The sequence below is a fragment of the Cylas formicarius genome, unplaced genomic scaffold (genome assembly GCF_029955315.1).
Source record: "Cylas formicarius isolate icCylForm1 unplaced genomic scaffold, icCylForm1.1 PGA_scaffold_6__28_contigs__length_40554024, whole genome shotgun sequence".
Taxonomy (NCBI): Eukaryota; Metazoa; Arthropoda; class Insecta; order Coleoptera; family Brentidae; genus Cylas; species Cylas formicarius.
In genome coordinates this window covers 16,970,301-16,994,972 of record NW_026844347.1, presented here as the reverse complement: position 1 = coordinate 16,994,972, position 24,672 = coordinate 16,970,301, and the positions used below count along the sequence as shown (strand labels likewise).

Genomic DNA, 24,672 nt, shown 5'->3' with positions numbered 1-24,672 from the left:
TTTTGTGATTATACGCTAGTAGTGTCCACACAATTGCTGGACATAGACAGGAACGTATCTAAAAAAAATATTTTGGGTTTTTCCAAAATCCGTTTTTTGCTTATTTCAACCCCTAACCCCAAGTCAAATTTTGATGAAATTTGTGATTATCCGTTAGTGGTATCGACGCATTCGATACACATAAACCGCAACCTATCTAAAAAAATATTTTCTATTTTTCGAAAAACAGTTTCTAAAAAAATTTTGGATGTAAGCCAACGATTTTTTTTTATATACTACCATGAAGTAGCATTACAAATTTTATATTCGTATGTGAATATGAATGTGAAGAATATTTTAGCAAATATATAGCGTTTTTCTATAAAATGGCGAATGCCCATCGCTCGTCTATTATGTAAGCGGCAAGAAGAAAATTTTGAAAAAAAAAAATCAAAAATATCATTTTCATGTCCTTTTTGAAAATTTATAGAATTTGTATTTATTAATTTAACACTGGTAGTTGCAGCATTATTTCCCATATTTCAAAAAAAGTATATTATTTTTACTTAATAGTTTTCAATTAAGAGGGAATATAAAACATTTCCACATAACCTAAAAATCTTTTTCAAAATGGTTCAAATTTGGAAAATCATTTATAAATCTGTGAAATATTTGCAGAATGAGTGAAATCTGAAACTGGCGAAATCTTTGTGAAATGTAGTGCTCCAATTTCGGAGAGTGGTTTACCCTTCAAACAATTCCATCTATTGTAATAAATAGAAGAAAATATGTCTTTCCAAAATGTGAATTTGAAATAGGGGAGCTATGTCAGGACAACCCTATTTAATATTCTGCTCCTGAACTAAAACCAATCAAATGAAGTACCCAGGTTTATTGCGAGATCAAAAAATTAATTATGGAGTACAAACATGAATAAATAAAATTTATATCATAAATGTGAAAAAGCTATCTCTTCAGAATGTACTTGCAAGATTGTGCTGGTTATCCTTGTGAAAAGGGGATGGAAGACACCTTCCAAGCTGATATCTTTCCACAACTTCTGCAATTTTTCTTCTACAGAATCAAGCAATGAAGAATGTGTTCCAGGGAATGCATCCATTGTCATGGTTAAAAGAATTAAGGCCCGCTTTTCAACTGAGTTATAATCATCACAAATACTGTGGAACGCTTGTGCAACCACACCCGGTATTGCCTCTATATTTTTAACCACCATTACTCCGCTATCAGTCAAATTTTCACGGAACTGATTTATAACTTTTCCATAGTCTTTAATAAACTCTGGCTTACTTAAAGACAAACCTGTTATTGTAACCGGTATTTTGGAGCAACTTGTTAGATGGCATACACCAATCTTTGAAATACTATTTATGATTTTTTGTACAGTAAACTCTGATTGAGTCTCATAAATGAAAAGGATTGTTCGTGGTCGTTTAAGTTCCAATATTTCCCTAATGTTGACTTTAATGCTTGGCCAAAAATTTGAATCCTGTTTGGTGAAATTCTGTTGACCAGCTTTTATTAAATCATCCAAACTAGTTTTATCAGCACTACTGAATTCAAGATTTTTCAACAACAGTGCACATATTACCATTAAAACCACAATTAATCCAAATTTTGTGTTGTTTGAATTAGACTGGTTTGGCACACTTTCTGAAATGTACCATTCCTTTCTTTCATTTTTCTCAGTGTCACTGTTGAATTGGTGCATCTCCTCAGAATCATCAGTACTCTCATAGCTAATTTGTTCATTATTTGTGTCTGGATTACAAGTATCTTGACTGAAAGAGCTTCGTGATAATGGCGAACTAGACTGCAGATTCCCTGGGTCCTTAATTCCTCGACGCCCCAAAACTCGCGGCATCGCGTTGGGGGTGCTAGTATATTCTGGCTTCTCCTTGGGCTAAAACAAAGGTTAAAAAAGCACCATCGATGTCACCACGGCTGCAAACATTTACCATTGCTTCAATATACAAAAAATATATTAAAAATAAAATTTAACCCATGCATATTTTGATGGTTCTTCTTTTCTTTTACTTCTGTTGGCCACGACTGCTAGGATTATTCGGCCAATTTTGGTAGTTGTTCTTACATATAAAAAATTCTTCTACATCTTTTCGTTTTACGATGGGCAAATATATAAGGATGTCAATGACGTACTCAAATGCGCTAAGTAAACGACGAGCCGTTTTCAAAATACGTCATACGAAGTGATTAGTTTATCGAAAAAATTTATTTTGTTTGAACAAAAGGACAATAATTCGACCTCAAAATACGGCTCCAGCAATCTTCTTGTCTTCAACAAGTTTCACTAATTAAAAAAAAACACTTGAACCTTTTTTCCATTGTTAAAATTCGTCCAATTTTGGTAAGTTAAGTTACTCAAGCATACGTTAATTGTCCAACGTGCCGAGCCAATCAGAACGCGGCGGCTAGTTTTCTCTATGGCGCCAAATTCAAATCGAATCGGAGGTGTTTAAAGTTGGCATCCGCATAGCGCTCTTTACTTTCTCGACAGATTGGAGAACGCATGTCGCATCGCTTGTTGTTAATCATTGACCAAGTAAACTTTGGTTAATGTGTTAATTCTATTTAAAGTTTATAAAATAAAATTGACAATGTGTTTATACTGCTTTTATTTGTATTTTGAGTGTAAATTGACTTATAAAATATGACAATAAAATTTATTTACATCTTATATCATACCATTATTATTTATTAATTAAAAACTATGCAATAAATAAAACACTGATTAAAGTATGCAATTATCTAAAAAATAAAATATTATATGAAAATGAAAGGTTTATAAATAGTTATATTATTTTTTATTAGGATAATATGTTTGCTTCTCAATTTTTCTTTTTACGAATTTTAATTTTTTCAAACCTGTCGCCTATCTTCAAATGCAATAGTGTCTACATGGAGAACGGGCTTCGTTTCCTGAATAAAATGGGTAATATCATCTTGGTAACGTACCCGGAATGTTGATAGCTCATCAATATGCAAATCATTCCTCTTTTCATCATCGGAGCTTACAGTACCTAAAACAGACTCGCATCTCTGCTCAAACATTGCTACAGCTTGTATATGTTTACAAATAACAGTTTTAACAGCATTTTCTGGACATTTACAGCGCTAATTATGTAAACATATTTTACATTTGTTGCAATATCCAGTTCTGCATTCCACATCACATGCCTCATTATAGGATACAAAATAATGTTTATTACTTACCGAACCAGATTGCACCTTAAAATTACTATTACTCGAAACGTTTACCTTTTCAACCATCTCTTCTGTTTTCTTATGAGCTTCTAGGGTAATTTTATGTTGGTAGCTATTGGCATTTGATGAATATAAAATTATTGTCATTTATTTTATCTGCTTCCATCATTACCTTGAATATTCCAATTTTTGATAACATGCCATGTACAAAGAAGTCTTCTAGGTTTCTGGTTTGTACCCATCACTTGGCACCAAGCATTGTAGTATTTTGGGTCATCATCACTCATTATGTATTCAGCCTTTACTGTTTCCCCTAGTTTAACCTGTAAAGCACTAAAAAATATTTGTTGAATTACTTGATCTAATCTATTAGAAAATAAAAATGCAACAGGAAAACCAATATTATTCTCATCTTTAACAATAATATAGTTAAATCCAGATTTTTCTTGTTTGTTCCATGTGTTCTATCTATACAAATTACTTAAGTAAAAGCTGGAAGCTTTGTCTCCATAATACCGTTCATATACCCAATTGCAAAATCTCCATCATTTAACCCAGAAAAACTCTCACCTACAATGAAAGCAAATCTCTACCACCTTCACCATAAAGCAAATTACCAAGGAATTTATATTGCTTTAACACACACTAAAAGTTAAGCAGAATAACTCAATAATATATATAAAACTTTAAACAACCTAAATTTATCCATAGCAAACTTAAATATCTAATTAATATAACACTACTCATACTATTTTTTTGTGCAAAAGTAATATACAATGCTTTTCCTACATTTTAAATAATAATAATTGTACTTACCACTTTTCTTGCTTGCAACTTTTAGTGCTACTGCTATCATGTTATCTGCATCTCTCCTCTTAACAATTTTAAATTTCCTGATTAAGTATGCGAAATCTCCTCTCGTGACAAGGTTTATTCTCTGCAAATGATCATTTTGAATTATTCGTGAATCTACAATTATTCTATTATTTGAAACTCCTGCAATTAGTTTTTCGACAATAGTCTCCTGTTCAGTTTTTGATAATCGCTTGGTCCTTAGTTCATCAATGTGTCCTACATGTTTTTCGACAAAGTTTACCGTCACAAATCCTAAAAAAATATAGTTAATCTGTAGATAACAATATTATATTATTTACCCTCAGTTAAAATGTTAACTACAATTCTTGAAGGACATGTCCCCCTCCAGTTTTCACAATTCGTTTTTTAGCTGAGCTGAAAAATCCTTAAAAAAAATATGAGACATTATATGCCTACTCACATATTAGTAAACACACAACCTTTTTAATTACTTCTGTTACACTCATAAAATATTTTTTCTTCACCGTGTTGATATTTTTTTCGTGTACGGCAAGGGTAATTTACTTCCCTATTCTCTTGGGTCCTCCAAACTGAAAACTCTTCAAAATTCCTAAAATGCAAAGTAGATTCATTAATAGTTAAGCAATGAAAAGGATTTAAATTTTTTTTAATTAAGTCTGTATGAAGTAAAAAAGAAATAGTCCTGTCTGTGCATATTGGGCATAAAATATGATGCATTCTTTCAGATCTAGATCCCTCTTGGCCAGAGTGTTTTGCCCGTATATGTCGGTGTTTGGTCGATATACTTGAATATTCCATCTCACAAAATTGGCAAGTTAAGTTATTTCTAAAAAATTAAAAATTAAATTACGAGACATCATAACATAACCTACAAATATCAAATTAAAGCAATAAACTTGCCTTTCAAGCTCCATTTTAAAGGCAAACAGCCTGAAATAAATATCAATAATTAATCACAAAAAATATAAGTCGCTTATTAATCTCGATTTCAAGAGCAAATATATCCTTCCTATATCGGCAAAAATCCAACGGATTCTGTCGTCTTCGCGGTATAATAAAAATTAACCGTTTAAAATTGGTGGGCTGCTATACGATTAAACCCGATATCAAACGAGGCGCGCTTCGTATTACATTGATCTCCTGCCTTCTGATTGGCTCGGCACGTTGGACAATTAACGTATGCTAGTTACTCACCTTTGTGAGAAAACCCCTTTAAACTTTTCACTTTATATCATATTTTTTGTATTTTTATTATCTGAATATAAAAAAAAATCATAATCAAATCGAAAACTGAGCAAAAAAGAAAATTACGTATTAGTGATTAATGGTATGGGTGTCAATTTTCTAGGTTATATATTAAGTGGCGTATTCCCTATTTGTTAAATTTAAATTAAGGAAACAATTGTCTGAAAAAATGACGGAATGTAGTGACTATATTAAGAATATTTTCCCATCGATTGACGAGGACTTGAAGCAATACGTCGAGGGTATCAAAAAATCCTTTCATTTCAATATCACTTTTAATTTTATTAAAAAAAACTTTCAAGGGGTTTTGCGAAACGGGGTTGATGACTTCGAAGACAGTGACGAGGTTTACGATGCTATCGGAGAAGTTTTACATGAAGTGTCAACCGACAAAAGTGAAGCAGACATAAAGTAAGCACCCTCAACATTGCACGATAATACATTTTTTGGTGCTCTCAATTCACTTTAGAAGTTATCTGACTGTACAAATCTCATCGCAAATTAAAATTTTTAGGCATATCTGCAATGAATTGCTTACCATGCTGAGACCTGGCAAAGTTGTTAAAGGTAATGGCAATATGAAAATCCTAGATGCTCCTGTACATTTAGCCTCAATGGCAGGAAATTTGGAGACAAATGTAGATGAAATTAAAAGCATTTGGGTGGCACAAAGAGATGATTCATTGGTTTGTTTGTACAAGTTTGTTCCCGTGCTGTAATAAAACCGTATCTATAACATTTTTTAGAAAGTAAATGCGAGAAAACTTGAAAAGGCTGAGGCTAAACTGCAAGAAAAACAAGAAAAAAGAACTAAAGAGGTGAAAAGTATAGTGGTGCCCAAGTTGCAAAGTGCCACTGCTTCTCAGGTCGTTAACAAAAAGGAAAGCAAGATGGAAGCCAAAGGCAATAACAGAGCACAAGATATCAGAATAGAAAATTTTGATATAGCATATGGGGACAGGTTAAATTGCCAATTCATAAATTACATTGTAAATGCAGTAACTGTTTTAATATTTTAGGGTATTACTTCAAGGTGCAGACTTAATGTTGGCTTTTGGTCGGAGATACGGTTTGGTGGGTCGTAATGGATTAGGAAAGAGTACTTTATTAAAAATGATCTCATCAGGACAGTTACGGATACCATCTCATATTTCTATCCTTCATGTGGAACAAGAAGCAAGGAAATTGTATGATTATGACTGGGCTTATCATAACTTCAATTTTTAGGTAACAGGAGATGATACTTTGGCTATAGATAGTGTCTTAGAATGTGATATTTTAAGACAAACTTTGTTAGAAAGAGAAAAAGAAATCAGTATTGCAATCAACGCGGGGTCTACCGATCCAGATTTGAATACCCAGTTAAATGAGGTTTATGCTCAACTGCAGAATATTGAAGCTGATAAAGCACCTGCGCGAGCATCCATTATTTTAAATGGTTTGGGATTTAGTTTTGAACAGCAGCAAAATCCTACAAGGACATTCTCAGGTGGATGGAGAATGAGGTTAGCGCTTGCAAGGGCCCTTTTCTCAAGGTGAACACTTAATTTAACTTTTTCATGTGAATAGCAATATTAAAATAATTGTGTAGGCCCGATTTGCTATTGCTTGATGAACCGACCAACATGCTGGACATCAAGGCGATCATATGGCTGGAAAACTATCTCCAATTATGGCCGACAACATTGTTGGTGGTATCACATGACCGAAACTTTTTGGAAACGGTACCTACGGATATCCTGCACTTGCACTCACAAAGGATAGATGCCTACCGGGGAAATTATGAACAATTTGAAAAGACCAAGAATGAAAAGATAAAAAATCAGCAAAGAGAATATGAGGCTCAGATGCAACAAAGGCAGCATGTGCAGGAGTTTATTGATAGGTTACATATATTTTTTCTTTTTCATTCATGAGGCATGCTACAGAAAAGGTTTTTCAATATGAAGTTTAAATGAAAGATGTCTTGATGATACTTTAGCCTTATTATTGTTTCTGCAAAATTTGCTTTTATTTTGCATTTTTGGTTAGTTTAGTTAAAATTATATTACAACCTATTTTAAAAGGGTGAGATGGAAAACCTTAAGGGAACAAAGTGTAGTAATTAAAAATTACATCCAATCAAAGAATTCGTCTGCCCCTTCTGGGTTCTCAGTTCTTGTCTTTTGGTTTTTACGGAATAATTTTTTGAACGGCCTGAGTTACGAAATTGAGACTTACTTCCCTTTACTTTCGACCGTCTTTTAAACATCGCGATGAAACATGATAAATTTCAAGCTATAAACTTGTAATTTGGAATACATATGGAGAAATCTTGAGAGCTGGATGGTCGGGAAGTATGTTTCAATCTTCAATTCTAAAAATTGTTTACACATTCAAAAAAATTCTTGAATGGAAAGCCTTTAGTCTACATAATTTTCAAAAATATACAGGGTGTCCCCCGTATTCGTTATCAGTTGCTTTTTCATGATCATATAGCACGTATGTACAGCTAAAACCTTTGTATTTAAGGTTTTCACTTATTTGTTGGGATATTCTGTGCTATTTTAAAAAATATATTGCACAGCTATGAATTTCAAATTTAGCAAAGAAATTTAGTTTTGTAAAACTTTTTTGGATTATTTTTGTTTGCCGAAAAAAAAACTTGAACAGGCAAATTATTTAACCAGGAGATGCAGAAGACCCGGTACTATAACTTTTATTTCAAAATTTTTTCGATTATATACAGGGTTTTTTAATTATAGAGAAAAATCTGAAAGACCCTGAAAATTTTTCTTTTCCAGAGTAAATTATTAGCCATAAATCAAGACGCTGCTCTAGATATTTGGGAAAACCGATATGAAAATCACTATTTCACTAAACGCGACGACATTATTTACCATTATGACCATGGTTTCAGGGTTTCCAGGGCCTCTCCTTCGAACTTTACTTGAATTTTATACAGCCCATAAAGGACACCTTATGGGCAAAAAAAATCAAAAAAATCCTGAAAATTTCCGTTTTTGTAGGTAAATTATTAGCTGTAAATAAAAAAACTGTTAAAGAATGAATAATTTTGTTTGAACAGTATCGTAAACTGTGTTTGTTTTCTATTCAAATATTCTACAGGGTACGCGAGATATTTGAAAAAATATCATTGGAAATCGTGAAAAATGCATTCACAATAAAATTACATCAATTTAGTAGTAATTATTATTTATACTTCCCAGAAATTTTGTTGAATTTTTATATTCTTAATTTTAAAATAATATATTCCTTTTTTAAAGAACAGCGGCTTCAGAAGTGCAATATTATAGCTCCTCGAGAGAACTGTTCTCTTATTATTAATAATTATGATGTCAAAAAACTGAGTTTTAATTTCCACAATTTTGGTTTATCTGGGTATGTTGGGCAATCAATAATCCTCCAACAAGTTCTCCCCACCTTAGTTATTCCTAGTTAGTCTAAATATGAAGGACTTTTTTTGTTGCCGTTTGAAAATTATATAGTAGTTTAAATTTGAAAGATTCATATTTTTTAGCACTCCGCAATATAGATTTGGACATTTTATTTTATATTTTGATAGCAAAATTAGTTTTCTACATAACCATATACACTAATATGATTTTTTACGTTTGTATTTGCACAATCCATTAGAAAAAATGTCTTTCATTTGGCACTTTCACACTTTCAACACTTTTTAAGAACGAACGGGTTAACATTTCGTGGAATGTTTAAAGCGGGTGTCAGAAAGGACGTCGATCAGGGGATTTTAAACTTTATATTACTAACTGTTTAAACCTCTAAATAATTTAAAAATAAATACCAAACAACGTTCTCGTGCCACAAAATCGAAGGTTTGATTGGGTGGTCCCCCATCGAGAATATTCAGGTTAACAGGACGATATGAAAAAACTGTATTATTTAGATGAATGGAATTATATCATTTTTATCTGTGGAGCTATGGTTGAAACAAAACCCGATAACTAGTTCTGGCTCTCTTCTGGAACTTTTCCTTATTCCTCTAACTCTGTCGGTTCTAGACTTATTTGCATTTATAAAGTTCAAGGTATTTTTCGTTTTTTTTTTTAACACTTACAGGGTGAAGAGGCCATAAAAACCAATTTAAAAAAAAAAATTGGTAATAGTAAAAAAAAACTTTCAAATCAAATGTTGGAATTGTGCATCTCAATATTTTTGCAAATTTTGCAATAAACAATGTTACTTATACATATTGCATTCAGTAATTTAAATCATCAAAAATTCTTAAACATTTTTAAATCCTTTTATTGCAGTATTTTGCCCGAAATATAAATGACCCATGCTTTAACAATAGTTGTAATTTTAAAATATTTTTTATATTTGTTGTAGGTTTAGATATAACGCAAATAGGGCTGCACTGGTACAATCGAAAATCAAAATGTTGGAGAAGATGTAGGTTAACAGACCACAACATTGCAGCTTGACTTATAATTTAACAAAAATATATAACCTTTTAGGCCGGAATTAAAGCCAATCGTCAAAGAACCTGAAGTAGTTCTAAGATTACCAGAAACGGAGCCTTTATCTCCTCCAATATTACAATTAGATGAAGCAAGTTTTAGATACAGTGCAGACAACAGGTTAATATTTTCGAATGTCAACCTCGGGGCAACCATGGAGTCTAGAATTTGTATTGTAAGGTTTTTCATTAGTTGGCAAAGTGAGTCACTTTGTATGACGTCATTTTAGGTGGGCGACAATGGCGCGGGCAAAACAACCTTACTGAAGATAATTATGGGCATTTTAACTCCCACCTCAGGAATGCGACATGTTCACAGGAATCTTAAATTTGGCTATTTCAGTCAACATCATGTGGACCAGTTGAATATGAACGTAAATTCTGTAGAGCTGCTCCAACAACAATATCCAGGTTTGAACCACTACTTGCCTTTTTTATGTTTTATTTCTAGTAGATAAATATTTATATTATTCATACATGACATAGATGAAGATGAAGATCTTTGGTTGAGAAAAATATATTCATTGAAAAACTGCTTCATATTTTGTCTAACAATGGTCGTTTTTTGTCAACCATCTTATTATTTGCAAACATAGTCCATCCATCATTTCTTAAATTATGCATCCATATTTTGCTCATGGTATTAATATTAGATTTTCACTCATGTAGATGCAGGGGCTATCGTCCTTCATTTGTATTTTTGAACTGTAGCCATGTTGTAAAATTCCCTTTAGAATAATGAGTTGTAAAGAATGTTTACTTAATATTCAAACAAAAATAGCGTAAAATGCAGGTTAGTGGATGAAATTTAGTGGCATTCGCGATAGATCCATTTCCTTCTATATAAATTTTATAGTTTTAGCTATCAAGGTAAATCAAATCTTTCGGGAGAGATTCTACACCAGTTAATTTTCCTTTAATAACATAGCCACAATATCTGTTATATCGAAGCGCTGTAAATAAGTAAATACGGACAGAAATAATAAAATATAATTAGCTATACTAGAAATTTCTGAAAGTTTTGGAAAGGCCTGACCTGAAACACATTCTCCTGAATTTCTGAAATTCTGTCCTGAACCAGTAGTAGTACAGTTAGAATGGTGTCATCATTTTGCTCAAAGATTCAAAATATGTCCTGCAAACTAATCAGTCGTCGCAAAACAGTAAGCCCCAACTTCATATGACCAGTTTTATTCCAAAATTCAGCATTCTCGACAACTTTTTAAGTGTAAAGTTGATCACAGCAAGTCTCCTTTCGGATTTTAACTGCGATCTAATATTACTGACGACTTCAAACTTCTTCAAAGGAAATATTTACTACGGTCCTATGTTGCGCCTTACGTACAGATAGTGAATATGAATGTGTCGCCCATGCTGATTGCGTGCCACATACTGCTACTCAGCACTCCCAAACAGTAATAAAATGTTGACAAGCATTACCAGACCTTTTTAACTGTTGTATTGTTTTTCATAGATCATTACATTTTTTACTATAATTCTTTAGAAAAATATTACAAGTGGTGGACAATTATGATCGTTAAAAATTTCCTAGTTCACTAGAAATTATTTCAAAAGATAAAGTTTTTAGTGCAGTGTGGTATATTTAAGATTCTCCTATAGCTTAATAAGTACGACACTGAAGAAGAGAGGTGAAGAAGAAAATGAGTGCAAGATCTCACTTGACACTTTAAATGCTCGTGCTCGTAAATCACTTCTAACACTGGGAGATTATCGGCGATGCGTGTGGTATTTATATCCTGTGCCGATCTTAGTTGCGATGTCTCCATTGACAACCCCCGCATCGGTCTGCCGTTTGATTATCCTTTTCCACATATTGGATAAATGCAGAACGCCGTCTCTCGTTTTTAGGTGTAAGGACTTTTCTATCTCGATGGCCTCTCATATAATCCTGATCCAAAAATCAGAAATATTTGTGTACAAGTACCAAAATCAATTTTAGGGTCTGTTTGGTGTTGGTGCTGAAATAAAACACACTTTGTTTCTAATGCCTAATTGATGTTCTTCGAGGCTGGCTAAAATCCTTCTATTGGTCTGTCCCGCGTACATCAAACTGTACGATCCGCAAGCTACACTATATACTCCTTGGTTTTCCAAAATAACTTTTTATTTTGGGTTTCCTAATATTGTTCTAATAGTATGATGAGGTTTGTATCCGTAAATATCTCCTGTTTCCTTAATATTCGGTCGATTTTGATCTATGGCAGGACAGCGATCGATTTTCGTTGGGTTTCGTCCTGCAATTTCTGTTGTGGTTGTTGTTTGCTGATTGCCTTGTTGATGATGCGTTTTTGGTATCCGTTTTACAGACAGAGACAGAGAAGACATCATCTCTATTCTTCCCGTTTGTGAGTATGAAGTACCAAGCGATTAACGTATTTGCCATTGCCTGTATCTGTGATGGGTGGTGATGACATTAAGTCTTCAGATATGTATTGCTGTGTGTTGGTTTTCTATAGACAGTGTGTTCTAAGGGTCCATTTTCGGTCATTGTGATGTGCACATCTAGAAAAGGCATACTGTTATCCCCTTGAAATTCTATTGTGAATTGAATCCTTGGTTAAATAGAATTTAGATGGTCTAGGAATTTCAGAAGCTCCTCCTTGCCAAAAGACCATACAACAAATACGTTATCAACGTATCTTGTCCATAGATTTGCTTTCTCTATTGCCTTCTGTTCGAAGTAAATCATGAAGAGGTTAAGCATCACAGGTGAGAGAGATGATCCCATTGCTGATTCATCTATTTGTCGATATATTTTCCCGTTTTGAGGCAGCATTATATGCAGCGGAAGATCTTCATTTTCTTCTATAATCAGGGGTGCTTCCTCTACTGGAATTCTCGGGTATAGAGATTTGACTTGCCAAATTGTGCCCGTTATACTATTTTTATATATTTTTTTATATACAGGGTTTCGTTGTGCCATCGCAGTAATCACCTTTATTTTTTAAAATGTAATGCTATCAATATTTGTAAAAATGTCTGAGTATTTTTTGTCATTGTCATTGCACTGAGTCCGGATCGATCAGGGCCGTTCCGAAGACTCAAATCTTGAACATGTCAAAGCAGGGCACTCGGTGAGCAGATGATACGGGGTCTCCTCCTCTTCCAAATATCCCATTCTGGACCCGTCCGTGTACCAGACAAGTCCATCCCAGGACCAACTCTGCCCTCTCTCCACTCTTCCCTTGATGGGAAAAGTAAGGTCCATTTGTCAAAGAAGGTCATCTCGGGGATCGTGACGTGACTCATCATGCCCATGACACCGCGATCCCCGGGTCAGCCCTCTAAAATGTGGTACGGACCTCGATTGAAGGTTTCCTCTCTGTAGAGCCCGCAGCTCGCCGTCCTGGCCGCCTCCATCCGCCAGAAAGGGCAAACCCACCAGAGCTTCTAGGGCCCTCGTAGGTGAAGTCCTCATTTCGCCCGTTATGCAGAGGCAAGCCAATCTCTGCAGTTTGTCAAGAACTAACCTTGCTCCTGCTCTTTTAGTGCCCGGCCACCATTCCACTGCCTCATTCGTGAGCATAGGCACCACCATGGTACCGTAGATCCACTGCATGATCTTTAACCCCAGGCCCCAAGTGCCCTCTACCGCTCTCCGGCACGCCCACAGAGCTCCAAAGGCCGACCTGGTCCTTGATCTTATATGTTCCTGGAAGGTCAACTTGAAGTTCAACCATACCCCCAAGTACTTGACGCTTCCGCTTGCAGAAATTGCAGAAAGAAGCACCCCATCCATCGAAATGTTGAGGTTACGCTTCACCTTATTTTTAGTGGTGAAGATGACCATCTCCACCTTGCCAGGACTAATAACTAACTTGCTGTCCCGGCACCATTGTGAGAATCTTGCCAACACCCTGTTCAGGAGCCTTTGCATCCTTCCCACGACCGTCCCCTGTGTCGTTATCACAAGGTCATCTGCATATGCCTGAGTATAGATTCCGTGTTCTTCCCTCAGAATAACAATATTTCATTCACCACTAGGCACCACAGGAAGGGGGACAAGACCCCACCCTGTAGACAGCCCCTTGATGAGCCGATGGAGACCTGCTCCCCACCCCACGCTCACGTGAAACATCACTAAAAGACTTTCGAATCTATTTCTGTATTTGAATATATTTTAAGGTATACGATTTTGATAAACCGATTTAGTGAACCAATAGTCTCTCATCTGAGGGCTTACATTAAATTAAAAAAAAAGGCGGTCCCCTTGAACGCGATCCCATATTTTTCGTGTGAATAATTGTGCGAGACGTATATTGTCATCCAGAAAAGATTTTCAGAAACGATTAGGTCATTGTCCAAAACATTATCCAGCTCCTAATCAGCTCTTCTTCGGTCAAAAACTTTTTAGAAGTCATATTTGTTTAAATTTGAAACAAAAGAGAAAAACCTGCACCAAACATTAACAAAAAATAAATAAACAATGTAGTGCTCCCCCGATGGACACGCGGTCCCAGGGTGTGATATTACATTCTGGGACCGCGAGTCCACTGGTGACTCTCGCCAAAAAATTGGAAAAAAAGTATAAATAAAAAAGAGGAGTAATGTAGAAATGCCCACCTGTGGGCACGCGAGTCTCAACGTGTTAAAGTCCTTCTGCTGTACGTTTCAAAGTAATGTGTTACTTTATTGAGGCTACTACCAGCAGTTGAATCAAAATTTAAACTTTTCAATGGCTTCTTTACTAAAAGATATTTTGCTTACATCAGCAGACTAAGTCTGAAGACTTTCGGCCATTGCCTGTTTGATACCCTCAAGTTGTAATTTTTGCTGTGGGACTTTCTATATAACTGCATTCAGGCTTGACTGGGACAGCCACAGAAACAGAGCGAACTGCGCCAGCAGCAGTAACACTCAACGATTGACTACTTTTTATTTCCTGTATGACTTTATATGGCATCTTGTTTTTTTTTCTTATAATGATATAATGCATTTCATGTAGAATATTAACATGATTATTTATCTGGTTGTGAAACTAATTCACATGTAAGTTTCAGTTTTTGAATTGTTTCAGGAAAACCCATTGAGGAATATAGGAGACAATTAGGAAGTTTTGGAGTATCTGGGGACCTAGCTCTACAAACCGTTTCTAGTCTGTCAGGAGGTCAAAAATCTAGGGTCGCATTCGCCAGTATGTGCATGGGAAGACCCAATTTCCTGGTTCTGGATGAACCTACTAATCACTTGGACATCGAAACTATCGAAGCGCTGGGAAAGGCAATTACAAAGTATACTGTGAGTCTGGTGTTTCATTTTTGTTCCTTGTTTTTTGAAGTACCGTTTTATTAGTATAAATTTGTCTTGGCTTTTATGGAATAAACACCAAAACGTTTTAGGGGGGAGTGGTATTGGTCTCCCATGATGAACGGCTAATCCGTATGGTAACCAATGAGTTATGGGTGTGCGGAGCGGGATCAGTTAAAAGTATAGAGGGCGGTTTTGATGAATACAGGAAGATCGTCGAGCAAGAACTTGAAGCCGCAGCCCAATCCAAATGATTAGTAGGCGATTGCACCCTGTTGTACAATGAATATGGAAGCTGTGATTTTTCCCTACATGATGCGAATACGCAAAAACATTTTAGTGAATGTGCCTAATACAGACTACCTGTTGAAACTTTTCATTATTTTCGTCTTCGAGGGCCGACCATAAACTATGTCTGATGAATTCATAAATCAATCATTTCTTAACAAATCCTACAGAATATTACAAATTAAATCAACGCTACAAAAATTATTCTACTTCTAAAATTAATAAGTGTCATATAATCCCAAAATACAACCAATGAATTAAGTCTCATTTTTTTTTAAATTTTGATATTTTCTAACATGTGAGTGAATGTTAATTAGGGTAAAATAAAAAAAAATCGGATATTTTAAAGGTTTTAAATATTTAAAAGTTTCCTTTGAAGTTGACGGCCTCCACCACATAATGAGTGACATAAGTTATGGATGGCCCTTAAATCAAAGAAGCAATACCTACATAAAATTGCAATTTGATTACAAAAGCGGTTTCCGTTAAAAGATTATTTATAAAAAATTAAAGTTTTTTGTTGTACATGTATAAAAATTATTTATTTTCGCTGTTTTGTTTTTTCTTGTCATTCGCAAAATACAGCATAAATTGTAATCAAAACTAGTTAGTTACTTTTCCTATCCATTTTTTAAGATCATCCAAATTGACTGATCCGTTCTTGTTGAAAGCGTACGATTCGGCAAAGTTCACCTTGCAGTAAATGTTCTCAAAATTAAAATCTTTATTTGAGTCGCCAAGCTTATCTGTAGTCGCTTCTCTTCCATACAGCTGCTTCAACTGACTCAATTGCGTTTTGCGTAGAGTATTTCTACAAATACAATGGATATTACAGTTTCATTTACCACTAAATTTACATATACTTATACAAGGAGATTCAATATTTAAGGGGGTAATCCTCAGATCATTTTATGAAAAGAATTCCAATAAATGTAGGTCCGGAAATGCATTTCTTCCAAGATCAAATCAATTGAAATATCTTCTCACGGATTTTTTTAAACTTTGGCAGCGTTGTTTATTGTGATAAGGAGAAGATTTACCCCTAACCAGAGCGTTAGGGGGTGGATGCAACTTTATAAAATTTATTGATCAAAATGTACGCCACTGATTTTAATTTCGAAACAGTGACTAAAACTACTACTTTTTCGTCTCGTCGAATTTTTATTACATGCCCATTTATCATAAAGATATTTTTCAACATTCAAATAATATCTGCTAACAATCCGACTAAAAATAATTTAATATTTATCATACAAAAAATTTTTAAAAACTGTTTTAAGTGACCACCTCCAGCTGGATTCAGGAATCCAATCGTCTTCTTGTGGACCAGTGAACTCAGGAAGTAATTCTTCCTGGTAGAAACATCGTTCCAATTAGACAGTCGCCCACAATTCTAATCCAAACATTTCACGAGAACTCATGTTGAAACCACTAATGGTTATTGTGAAATTTCTTGTTGCATTTCTTGAAATACTCGCTTCATCAGTAAACAAAATCAGCATCAGTAATTTTTCGCAAAGGACATTATCAGGACGCAATGCTTGGAGGAAAATAGACATGAAAATGCAACTGAACCTGTGTAAATAACAAATTGTTTTTGCGAATTTGCCAAACAGTTTCCATTAGTTGCATTCAAAACCTCAGCAATTTTTCGAATAGGATACCCATCAATAAATGTGCATTAAGAACACCCCCTTCTACTTATAGGGTTCTTGCTGTTCTTGACCTTCCTGTTCCTCCACTTCGTTTTAATTTGCCCATTATATAAAGGTGTAGATGAATTTTTTTTCAAAATTTTAATATTTAATATGATTAGGACACCTTTCAGTATACAACCGGCTAGCTTCTAATGTATTGCCATCATTAAATCCACAAATACAGTGCATGTCGACACATATTGGTATTCCTATAGCGATTCATATTATGGAACCTCAAATTAGGAAAAACAGCACTTTTTGTAAATTTTTTATAAAATAAAGATTAAGGTAGTTTTAATGTTAAAAAGTATTTTTATGAGAAAGGGACATGCAATAAAATAGTTTTTATTTATATCCTAAACAAATCAAGCAAGGTGTGAGAAAAATTCAAGAAACGAAAAAGTAGTAGTTGCGATTCACCCCCTTTTTTGAACACCCTGTATAAATTGATATGGTGTATGAAGAATAGACTACTTACATCTCCTTTTCGAGCATATATTTAACAATGTTACACCCTTTAGCAGTGGTTTGATCTTGTTTGTTACACAATATCAGCAATTCGGGTCTGTTTTTCAAAATAGCTGGATCAATTAAAATATTGTAAAGTACCATCGCAGCATCTCTAATATTTTTACCCAGAGTAACTGAATCCACAACATAAACAATGCCTTTGGAATTGTCTCTGTATTTCTCAAAGAATCTCTGTCTAATACTGTGAAATCCAGGAACATCAACCACAGTCACTTCCTTCTACGAAACAATTTAATAATATAATAACAAGCAGGATGTCACTTGATAGATTGCAATTCAGGGTCACATTTTTGAACCAAATTTAAGCATAGAGCGAACTAAAAAAGCATTAAGGGCGATTTAATATAATTGCTCAAAGATTTGAGGAATATGAAATAAAACTTTATAATATAGCGTCTCCCACAATGTTCGTGCATATATATTGGTTTTTTTTATGTGATCACTCCTGTTACTTTCATTTCAAATTTCATACACAGCTAAAAAATGTCCTTCTAATAGCATATTATGCAACATGTTTGATCATTGCTGCTTAGTTACGAGCACAGCGCAGTTAGTGTTTACTACAGTAGCTGAAGAAGTTTCCCAACTAAATGCTCTTCTTACCACCGCACTGAGTGATATGTGATATGATTTTATCAACAGACGAACTTCAAAATACCAACAGTGGCTAAAATCTATGAAAAACGTTCAATCACTCCCAATTCTGTCATTCAAGTATGGGAAGCAACCTATGTAAACTTTAATCAATCTGCCCTCCACCTGTGCCAAATCAACCTCATTGACGTTTTTATCAAACTTGTCGCATAATATGGAATATAGGCTAAAGAAATGTGGAATACAGAAGACTTTGCAGCAAAACTAAGCTTGGAGGAACAAAGAACTCCCTTAATAGGGTTCAATTTTGGCCCAAACTTAGTTTAGAGCAGCAACAAAGAACTTTGGACACATGTTTATATCAAATTTTATGCTTAAAGTTGTTTCAGCAATGCGCTTCAGTAATTATGACTTATGCTAAGTAAAAAAAATACCCCGTTGGCACAATATTTTTCCAGGTTGTCCTGGCTGGACGTGTAAGTTGTAACGTGTTTCTGGAAGAATAACTGGGAGTAAATTAGGGTTTTCCCGCTTTCGTTCAAGCCAACCAATAAAATGTAACGTTTGCCGGAGTAGTAATATCTGCGAACCAGGAATAACGCTAAAACAAATGAAATTAACTGATACCCTTGGATCAGTATAGGACTACCTATCGTCAATATAATCAGCAAAACAGCGATTGTTATGTCAAAAAATTGTGGTTCCATAATTAACAATTAATTTTCCTAAAAATTGTACTTGAAATTTAAACTATAACAACTATGCAATTTTAGGTGTGTAAAAGATGTAATAGAGAATCTTCTTGGAATCATGAATATAAAAATTAAAACGTCAGTTGAATTGAAAGTAATACTCTCTTGACGAACTATGCTCACGTGTTTTGGTTAGTTTCGGTTAGTTTTGGCAGATATGCCCAATTCCATTTCTGCTGTCAACTTCTCATTATTCGTTTCTCGTGCGCACGATCCACCTGTTTTTTGTTTGGCAAACAAATTCATTTAAGAGCGCAATATGATCGCAGTCCCAGGAACATCAGAAGGGGCCAATAATTCATCCGCTCATAGTAAGCAAAATATTGCTGAAGAATTCCAAAATTAAGGAGATTCGTAGCTTCTACACTTTATAATTTCTTTCATTTTTCTAAGCTGAAGTACATGAATGTCATCAATTCCAGGCTGTTGTTCAAAATATTGAAGAAAAAAATCATTTTTTGTGAAAGTATACGCGCCAGTCAACTTTTTCCAGATCTCGGTAACGGTAGGTCCTACGGGACCGCCGTTGGTACAGAACGATTCAGCGTCGAAAAAAAAAACGGTTTTTTTGTGCATTTATCTGTTCTCTGTTCTCCGTATCGATTCACACCGCTATAATTCAGGAACCGTTTGAGCTACAGGGCTGAAATTTGGACCCTTTTTTCCTGAGAAAACTGTATTCTAAAAACGAAATATGAGCCCAATCCGACCACGGCAACCCCGATTTTTTGTCACTTTTGTTTCGATTTTTCGGCTTCGCTATGAAACACGATAACTGTCCGAAATTTGAATCTATCGACTTGAAATTTTCCACGAGGGTAGAGACCTAACGGAACCTATTGAAATTGAGAGGGATGCGTAATTGGGAAGTATTTTTTAAAATACAAAAAGTCAAATATTTTTGAAAATTTTCGAAAAATTGTTTGTCGTCATTTTGAGCTGTATAAAAAAATTCATTTCGCGAAAACGCTTCACCAGATCGACAAAATTCTTGAACCAAAAGACGCAGAAGATCCAGGTCTATAACCTTTATCTCGGGCATCTTATGCAGTTTTTTCATTATAGACAAAAATCTTAAAGACTCTGAAAATTGTCCATTTCCAGAGTACATTCTTTGCCGTAAATCAAAATTCGTGAAAAATATGGCCAATTGGTTTAAACAAGTTTATAGGCCGCATCGAGAGCTACAATTTTGGTATTTACGGTTTTCTTCTACCACACACGCTGCTCGAGATATTTGAAAAAATCCATGTGAAAATCGCCCTCAATTTAGACGCGATGACGTCACTATTACGACCAACGGTGCGCTGCATTGTTTCAGATAAATATTATTTTCTCGAAAACCATTTGCTCTATTGGCAAACTTCATCTACCAGGGAACGTGGAAGATTCAGAGTTTTAATCTCTATTTCCGTAATTTTTCCGATTACGTACAGGGTGTCTCGGTTATGGGCAAAATATCTAAAGTACCGTGAAAATTGCCGTTATCGTGTATAAAATATTAACTGTAAATGAAAAACTGTATAAGATAGGAAAATTTGGTTTAAAACGTATTATGAACTGTATCGAGAGCTACAATTTTCGGATTTAGAGCTTTCGTCTACTACACAGGGTGCGTGAGATATTTAGAAAAACATAATCAATAAAATCATAAATCGTCATGAAATGTCAACATTTGCAAAAAGTAGTTTCTGATTCGGATTTCTGATCCTCAGAAATCCTTTTAGCCAAAATTTTGCAAGCTTTTGGGACATTACCTCGAAATCACATTTTGGGCTGAAATACCAGCTCAAAAATCGATGGTCCATAATTTATTATTTATATCTCGCTTATTTTAAACTGTGAGAAATTGAACGGTTTTTGTAAGACGCTGCAAATAAAAAAAAAATGCTTAATTACAATTAAATGGAGCTGACTGGGGGGAACTTTATAGTATCTGCGGATAGACCTCATCGACCTCCATCTTCCATAGAAATTTCAACCTTCTCGGAGCATCGTAGATTTTTAAAAAAATCAAAAATTTAAATTTTTGGGAAAAATCATGACCAAGTGAAGTGCTCATGACAATTTTGGATCCAGATCGATATTAACCGACCCGGCAGAAATTTTCAAAAAATAATTACAAATTCGAATTTCTCGTCCTCAGAAACCACCATATGCAGAATTTTAACCACTTTTGGGAAATCTCCTCGAAATCGCGTTTGGGACTGAGAAATCGGCCCGAAAATCAATGGTTAATTTTGAAAGTTTAATATCTTGCTTATTTATAATTTTGAGAAAAATCACGAGAATTTAAAATTTATACGTTATAGACTTTAATCTACTTAATGATATCAAAAGATCTTACACAAGTTATACGGTTTTTTGTCGGGTACGATTTTTGTCGGAGACTGCAATTTTTAAAAAATTATATTAATTATTATTTACAATTCAATAGTAGGAGTTAGGGAGAACTTTATAATTTTTATGGATAGACTTCATTGACCTCTATGTTCAGAAAAAAGTTCAATGTTTTCGAAGCAACCAAGGCATTTTAAAAAAATGAAAACAATAATTTTTGAGAAGCATCATGATATCCATGACAATTATAAATTGGGAATATTAACTAATGATGGAGGGGACTGGAGGCAGATTTTATGGTATTGGCGAATTGACCTCTAACTTCAATAAATATAGATATTTAAAAAAATTAAAAATGTAAAATTTTTGAGGAAAAACATGATAAAGATGAAAATAATAAATTGAAAATATTAACCGAAAATGAGGTGTTGCGGTTGGGACATTATAGTATGTTTATAAAATGGAAAAATCGGCTTAAAAATCAATGATCAATTTGGGACGTTCTATATCTTATTTATTTTTAATTTTGAGAAATTGAAATTTATACGTTAAATACTTTGGTCCTTCCTCTATTTAATGATACCAAAAAGATTCCCATAATTTACACCGTTAATTTACACCGTTTGCCGTCGGGAGCGGTTTACGTGTGAGGCTGCAAATTTTAAAAAAATAATTAATAATATTTAAATGGAGGGGGCTGGGGAAACTTTATGGTATGGTATCTGTGACCTCCATCTTCGATAAAAATTTCAACCTTCTCGGAGAAACGTAAGTATTTTAAAAAATTAAAAATCTATATTTCTAAAGAAAATTATGATGATCAAAACTATAAATCGAAAATATTAACTAAAAATGGGGGTTGGGGGGATTTTATAGTATCTGCGAATAGATCTTGTTGACCTCCATCTTGAAAAAATTTTTTAACCCTCTTGGAGCAACGTAAGTATTTAAAAAAAAAAACACTAGAAATGTAAATATTCTGAGAATAATGTTTCCAATTCAGAAGTAGGCTAGGAGATTTATTTGTATCCTTTATTTTGATTGGTTCAGCGATTATACATGCCATTTTCTTAAGCTTTAATCCTATTGGTCTATGCCTTAAATAGTAAGCTTTGCATCTCGTCGAAGACTCATTGCATTATAGATTTTAGTTGGAAAAACGTCGTTAATGACAACGGTATCGAAGGAAAATATTTTAAGATTTTTAAGGAAATTCCGGGGATTTTGAGATGCGCTGAAGACGATGCAATTATTTACAATTGTGTCCGACGTTTCGTTTTAGCAGGAAGCCATCTTCAGAGCATCAATTCGTTATAATTCTAATTTCAAGGTGATTCCGGGGTTTTGAGGTGCGCTGAAGATGCAATGATTTAAAATTGTGTCCGACGTTTCGTTTTAGCAGGAAGCCATCTTCAGAGCACTAATTTGTAATAATTGGAATTTGAAAGTGTTTCCGGGGGTTTTGAGGTGCGCTGAAGACGTGGCAATGATTTAAAATTGTGTCCGACGTTTCGTTTTAGCACGAAGCCATCTTCAGAGCACTAATTCGTAATAATTGGAATTTCAAGGTGGTTCCGGGCGTTTTGAGGTGCGCTGAAGATGATGCAATGATTTAACATTGTATCTGGCATTTCGTTTCACCACGAATCAATCATCAGATCATTAATACGGACGTATCGTAAATCAAAAAGCTTTTCCCTGTCATTTAGTAAAGAATTGTATTGTTTCATATTTAAAAAATCTGACCATGCAATTGACAGTAAAATTTTTGATCATTGTTCCTACGGTTAACATATTCCCGAGCATATAACATTATTGCTGTGAAAATTTTGAATGAGCTGAACTGGTGGTATGTACAATATTGCTATAATTAATGAATTATATTGTAGAGTGCACTTACAAATTAGGAAATCAATGTTGATCATACTAAGCAGTTTCGATTACTTCAGTTTCAATATCATTTCTCAACAAAAAAAAGGCAAATTTCGATCCTTTCTGTAAACATTATATTCCGATGAAACTAATTCACTAGAATTTACTGATTCCCTTAACTATGTTTCCGATATAACAACAAAGATATTCACACTGACCTTCACCCACTTTCGTATTAAGATCGCTCGCATTTTGAAAATGTAAGTTGAGCTCAGATTTCCTGTAGAGCTGATTTAGTTTACCTGCCTATCTCCATTTAAGTACTTAATGCGATTTTTTCCTTTGTTGCCAGCTTGAAGTTGGATTAATTGCTTCTTAAAGTTTTTGTAATGTTCCATTTGCCGTTTAGTTCTATCATAAGCAAACGGGCTGGTAAATTTTGTACGAAACTTTCATCTGACAGAGGTATTTTTAGGGAACGTGGCCTGTCAGAGCCAACATTGATTTCTGCGATGATGTGTTCAATATCCGGTTTGCCGAAAAGAAGTTACTATATTTTGGGGTCGTTCTTGTCATGGGTAGGTATACTGGGGAAATTCAGCAGCAAATTCAACAAAAAATATTTTTCAGATGTGTAGCTAAAAATATGTTAAACCATTAAAAATAATGCCCCTTTATAGTCTGCTGAGACTTTTGTGTTCCAGCTTAACAACGTGTCAACAGAATCTGAGCTTTTTTGGGAGAATGTGACTCAACAAATTAAATGAACTAATTGACAAATTCAAAGATTACAATGTCAATAGAACTTCTAAATTAAGGTTAAAAGAGTTTTTTTATTAATAAGTGTTATTATTCTTTTGACGATTTTCTCAATTATGAAGTGAATGGTGCTTAATATTCTGCGCGCGTTTTATGTATTGTAGTCTTTGATTTGAACCATTGGAATATGCTTATTTATAAAGTGAACAAGCTTCCAACGAATTAGTCGTAGATTTTTTATACTTTTATTCCTTTTACATTTTATTTTTTTACTGAATACTCCGTCATTACAGAAGTTTTTCCTTAAATTAGTATGTTAGTAAGTAGTTAAGAATGATAGGGGCACTCTAATTCAATCCCCGCCACAAAAAAAACATGAAAAAATGCAGAAAGTTTTTTTATGATACTAATATTTTATTGCCCTACCTATTTCGTTTTTAACATAAAAAAAATAGAAACATTATTAATTAATCAAATTTTTGATAAAAAATTACACTCTATCTTAAACAAGGAATCTCGCCCTTAAGTTTTTTTGAATTTTCAAATATTCAGAAAGATGGCCAGATACCAGATTTGGAAAACAAACCTATTTAGTTCTTTAGTAATTCTAATACGACACACAACATTAATCAATACTATATATTGTATATTATTTATAGCTTGTGTTTGTTAGTTTATCAGTTTCTAACACTGCGTATGAAAATTATACAACCTTTGTTGTCTCTACCGCTAGGATCAATTCAGGCAAGATATGCAACCAAAGGTACAATTTAAAATACAAGAAAAA

The 24,672-nt window shown here is 34.1% G+C and overlaps 3 protein-coding genes and 1 long non-coding RNA gene across 5 annotated transcripts; 1 reads left to right on the top strand and 3 right to left on the bottom strand.

The window, feature by feature from the left end:
• Positions 1 to 600: 600 nt before the first annotated feature.
• On the bottom strand, positions 601 to 2,074 carry LOC132703808 (uncharacterized). The gene is made up of 2 exons (XM_060673295.1): positions 1,956 to 2,074; positions 601 to 1,900 (listed from the first exon to the last, which is right to left on the bottom strand). The coding sequence occupies exons 1-2, from the start codon at positions 1,956 to 1,958 to the stop codon at positions 929 to 931; spliced, it is 975 nt and encodes a 324-aa protein (XP_060529278.1). The 5' UTR covers positions 1,959 to 2,074; the 3' UTR covers positions 601 to 928.
• Positions 2,075 to 2,622: 548 nt separating this feature from the next.
• On the bottom strand, positions 2,623 to 4,881 carry LOC132703009 (uncharacterized). The gene is made up of 5 exons (XR_009619007.1): positions 4,518 to 4,881; positions 4,377 to 4,462; positions 4,039 to 4,329; positions 3,395 to 3,792; positions 2,623 to 3,334 (listed from the first exon to the last, which is right to left on the bottom strand). It is a non-coding gene; the product is annotated as an uncharacterized LOC132703009 (long non-coding RNA).
• Positions 4,882 to 4,965: 84 nt separating this feature from the next.
• Positions 4,966 to 15,714, top strand: LOC132703007 (ATP-binding cassette sub-family F member 3). Its single transcript, XM_060671998.1, has 12 exons — positions 4,966 to 5,546; positions 5,607 to 5,715; positions 5,819 to 5,990; positions 6,051 to 6,265; positions 6,324 to 6,480; positions 6,532 to 6,839; positions 6,896 to 7,189; positions 9,655 to 9,717; positions 9,783 to 9,960; positions 10,015 to 10,195; positions 14,823 to 15,043; positions 15,145 to 15,714. Exons 1-12 carry the CDS (start codon positions 5,474 to 5,476, stop codon positions 15,304 to 15,306), a joined length of 2,133 nt encoding a protein of 710 aa, XP_060527981.1. The 5' UTR covers positions 4,966 to 5,473; the 3' UTR covers positions 15,307 to 15,714.
• A 139-nt stretch (positions 15,715 to 15,853) lies between these two features.
• On the bottom strand, positions 15,854 to 19,047 carry LOC132703008 (signal recognition particle receptor subunit beta). Of its 2 annotated transcripts, XM_060672000.1 has the most exons (5): positions 18,812 to 19,047; positions 18,597 to 18,763; positions 17,673 to 17,787; positions 17,516 to 17,618; positions 15,854 to 16,151 (listed from the first exon to the last, which is right to left on the bottom strand). In XM_060672000.1, exons 1-5 carry the CDS (start codon positions 18,867 to 18,869, stop codon positions 15,944 to 15,946), a joined length of 651 nt encoding a protein of 216 aa, XP_060527983.1. In that variant the 5' UTR covers positions 18,870 to 19,047; the 3' UTR covers positions 15,854 to 15,943. The 2 variants fall into 2 exon arrangements, with proteins under 2 accessions (XP_060527983.1, XP_060527982.1); XM_060671999.1 differs by having other exon boundaries at positions 17,516 to 17,787; positions 18,812 to 19,045.
• Between the last annotated feature and the right edge of the window lie 5,625 nt (positions 19,048 to 24,672).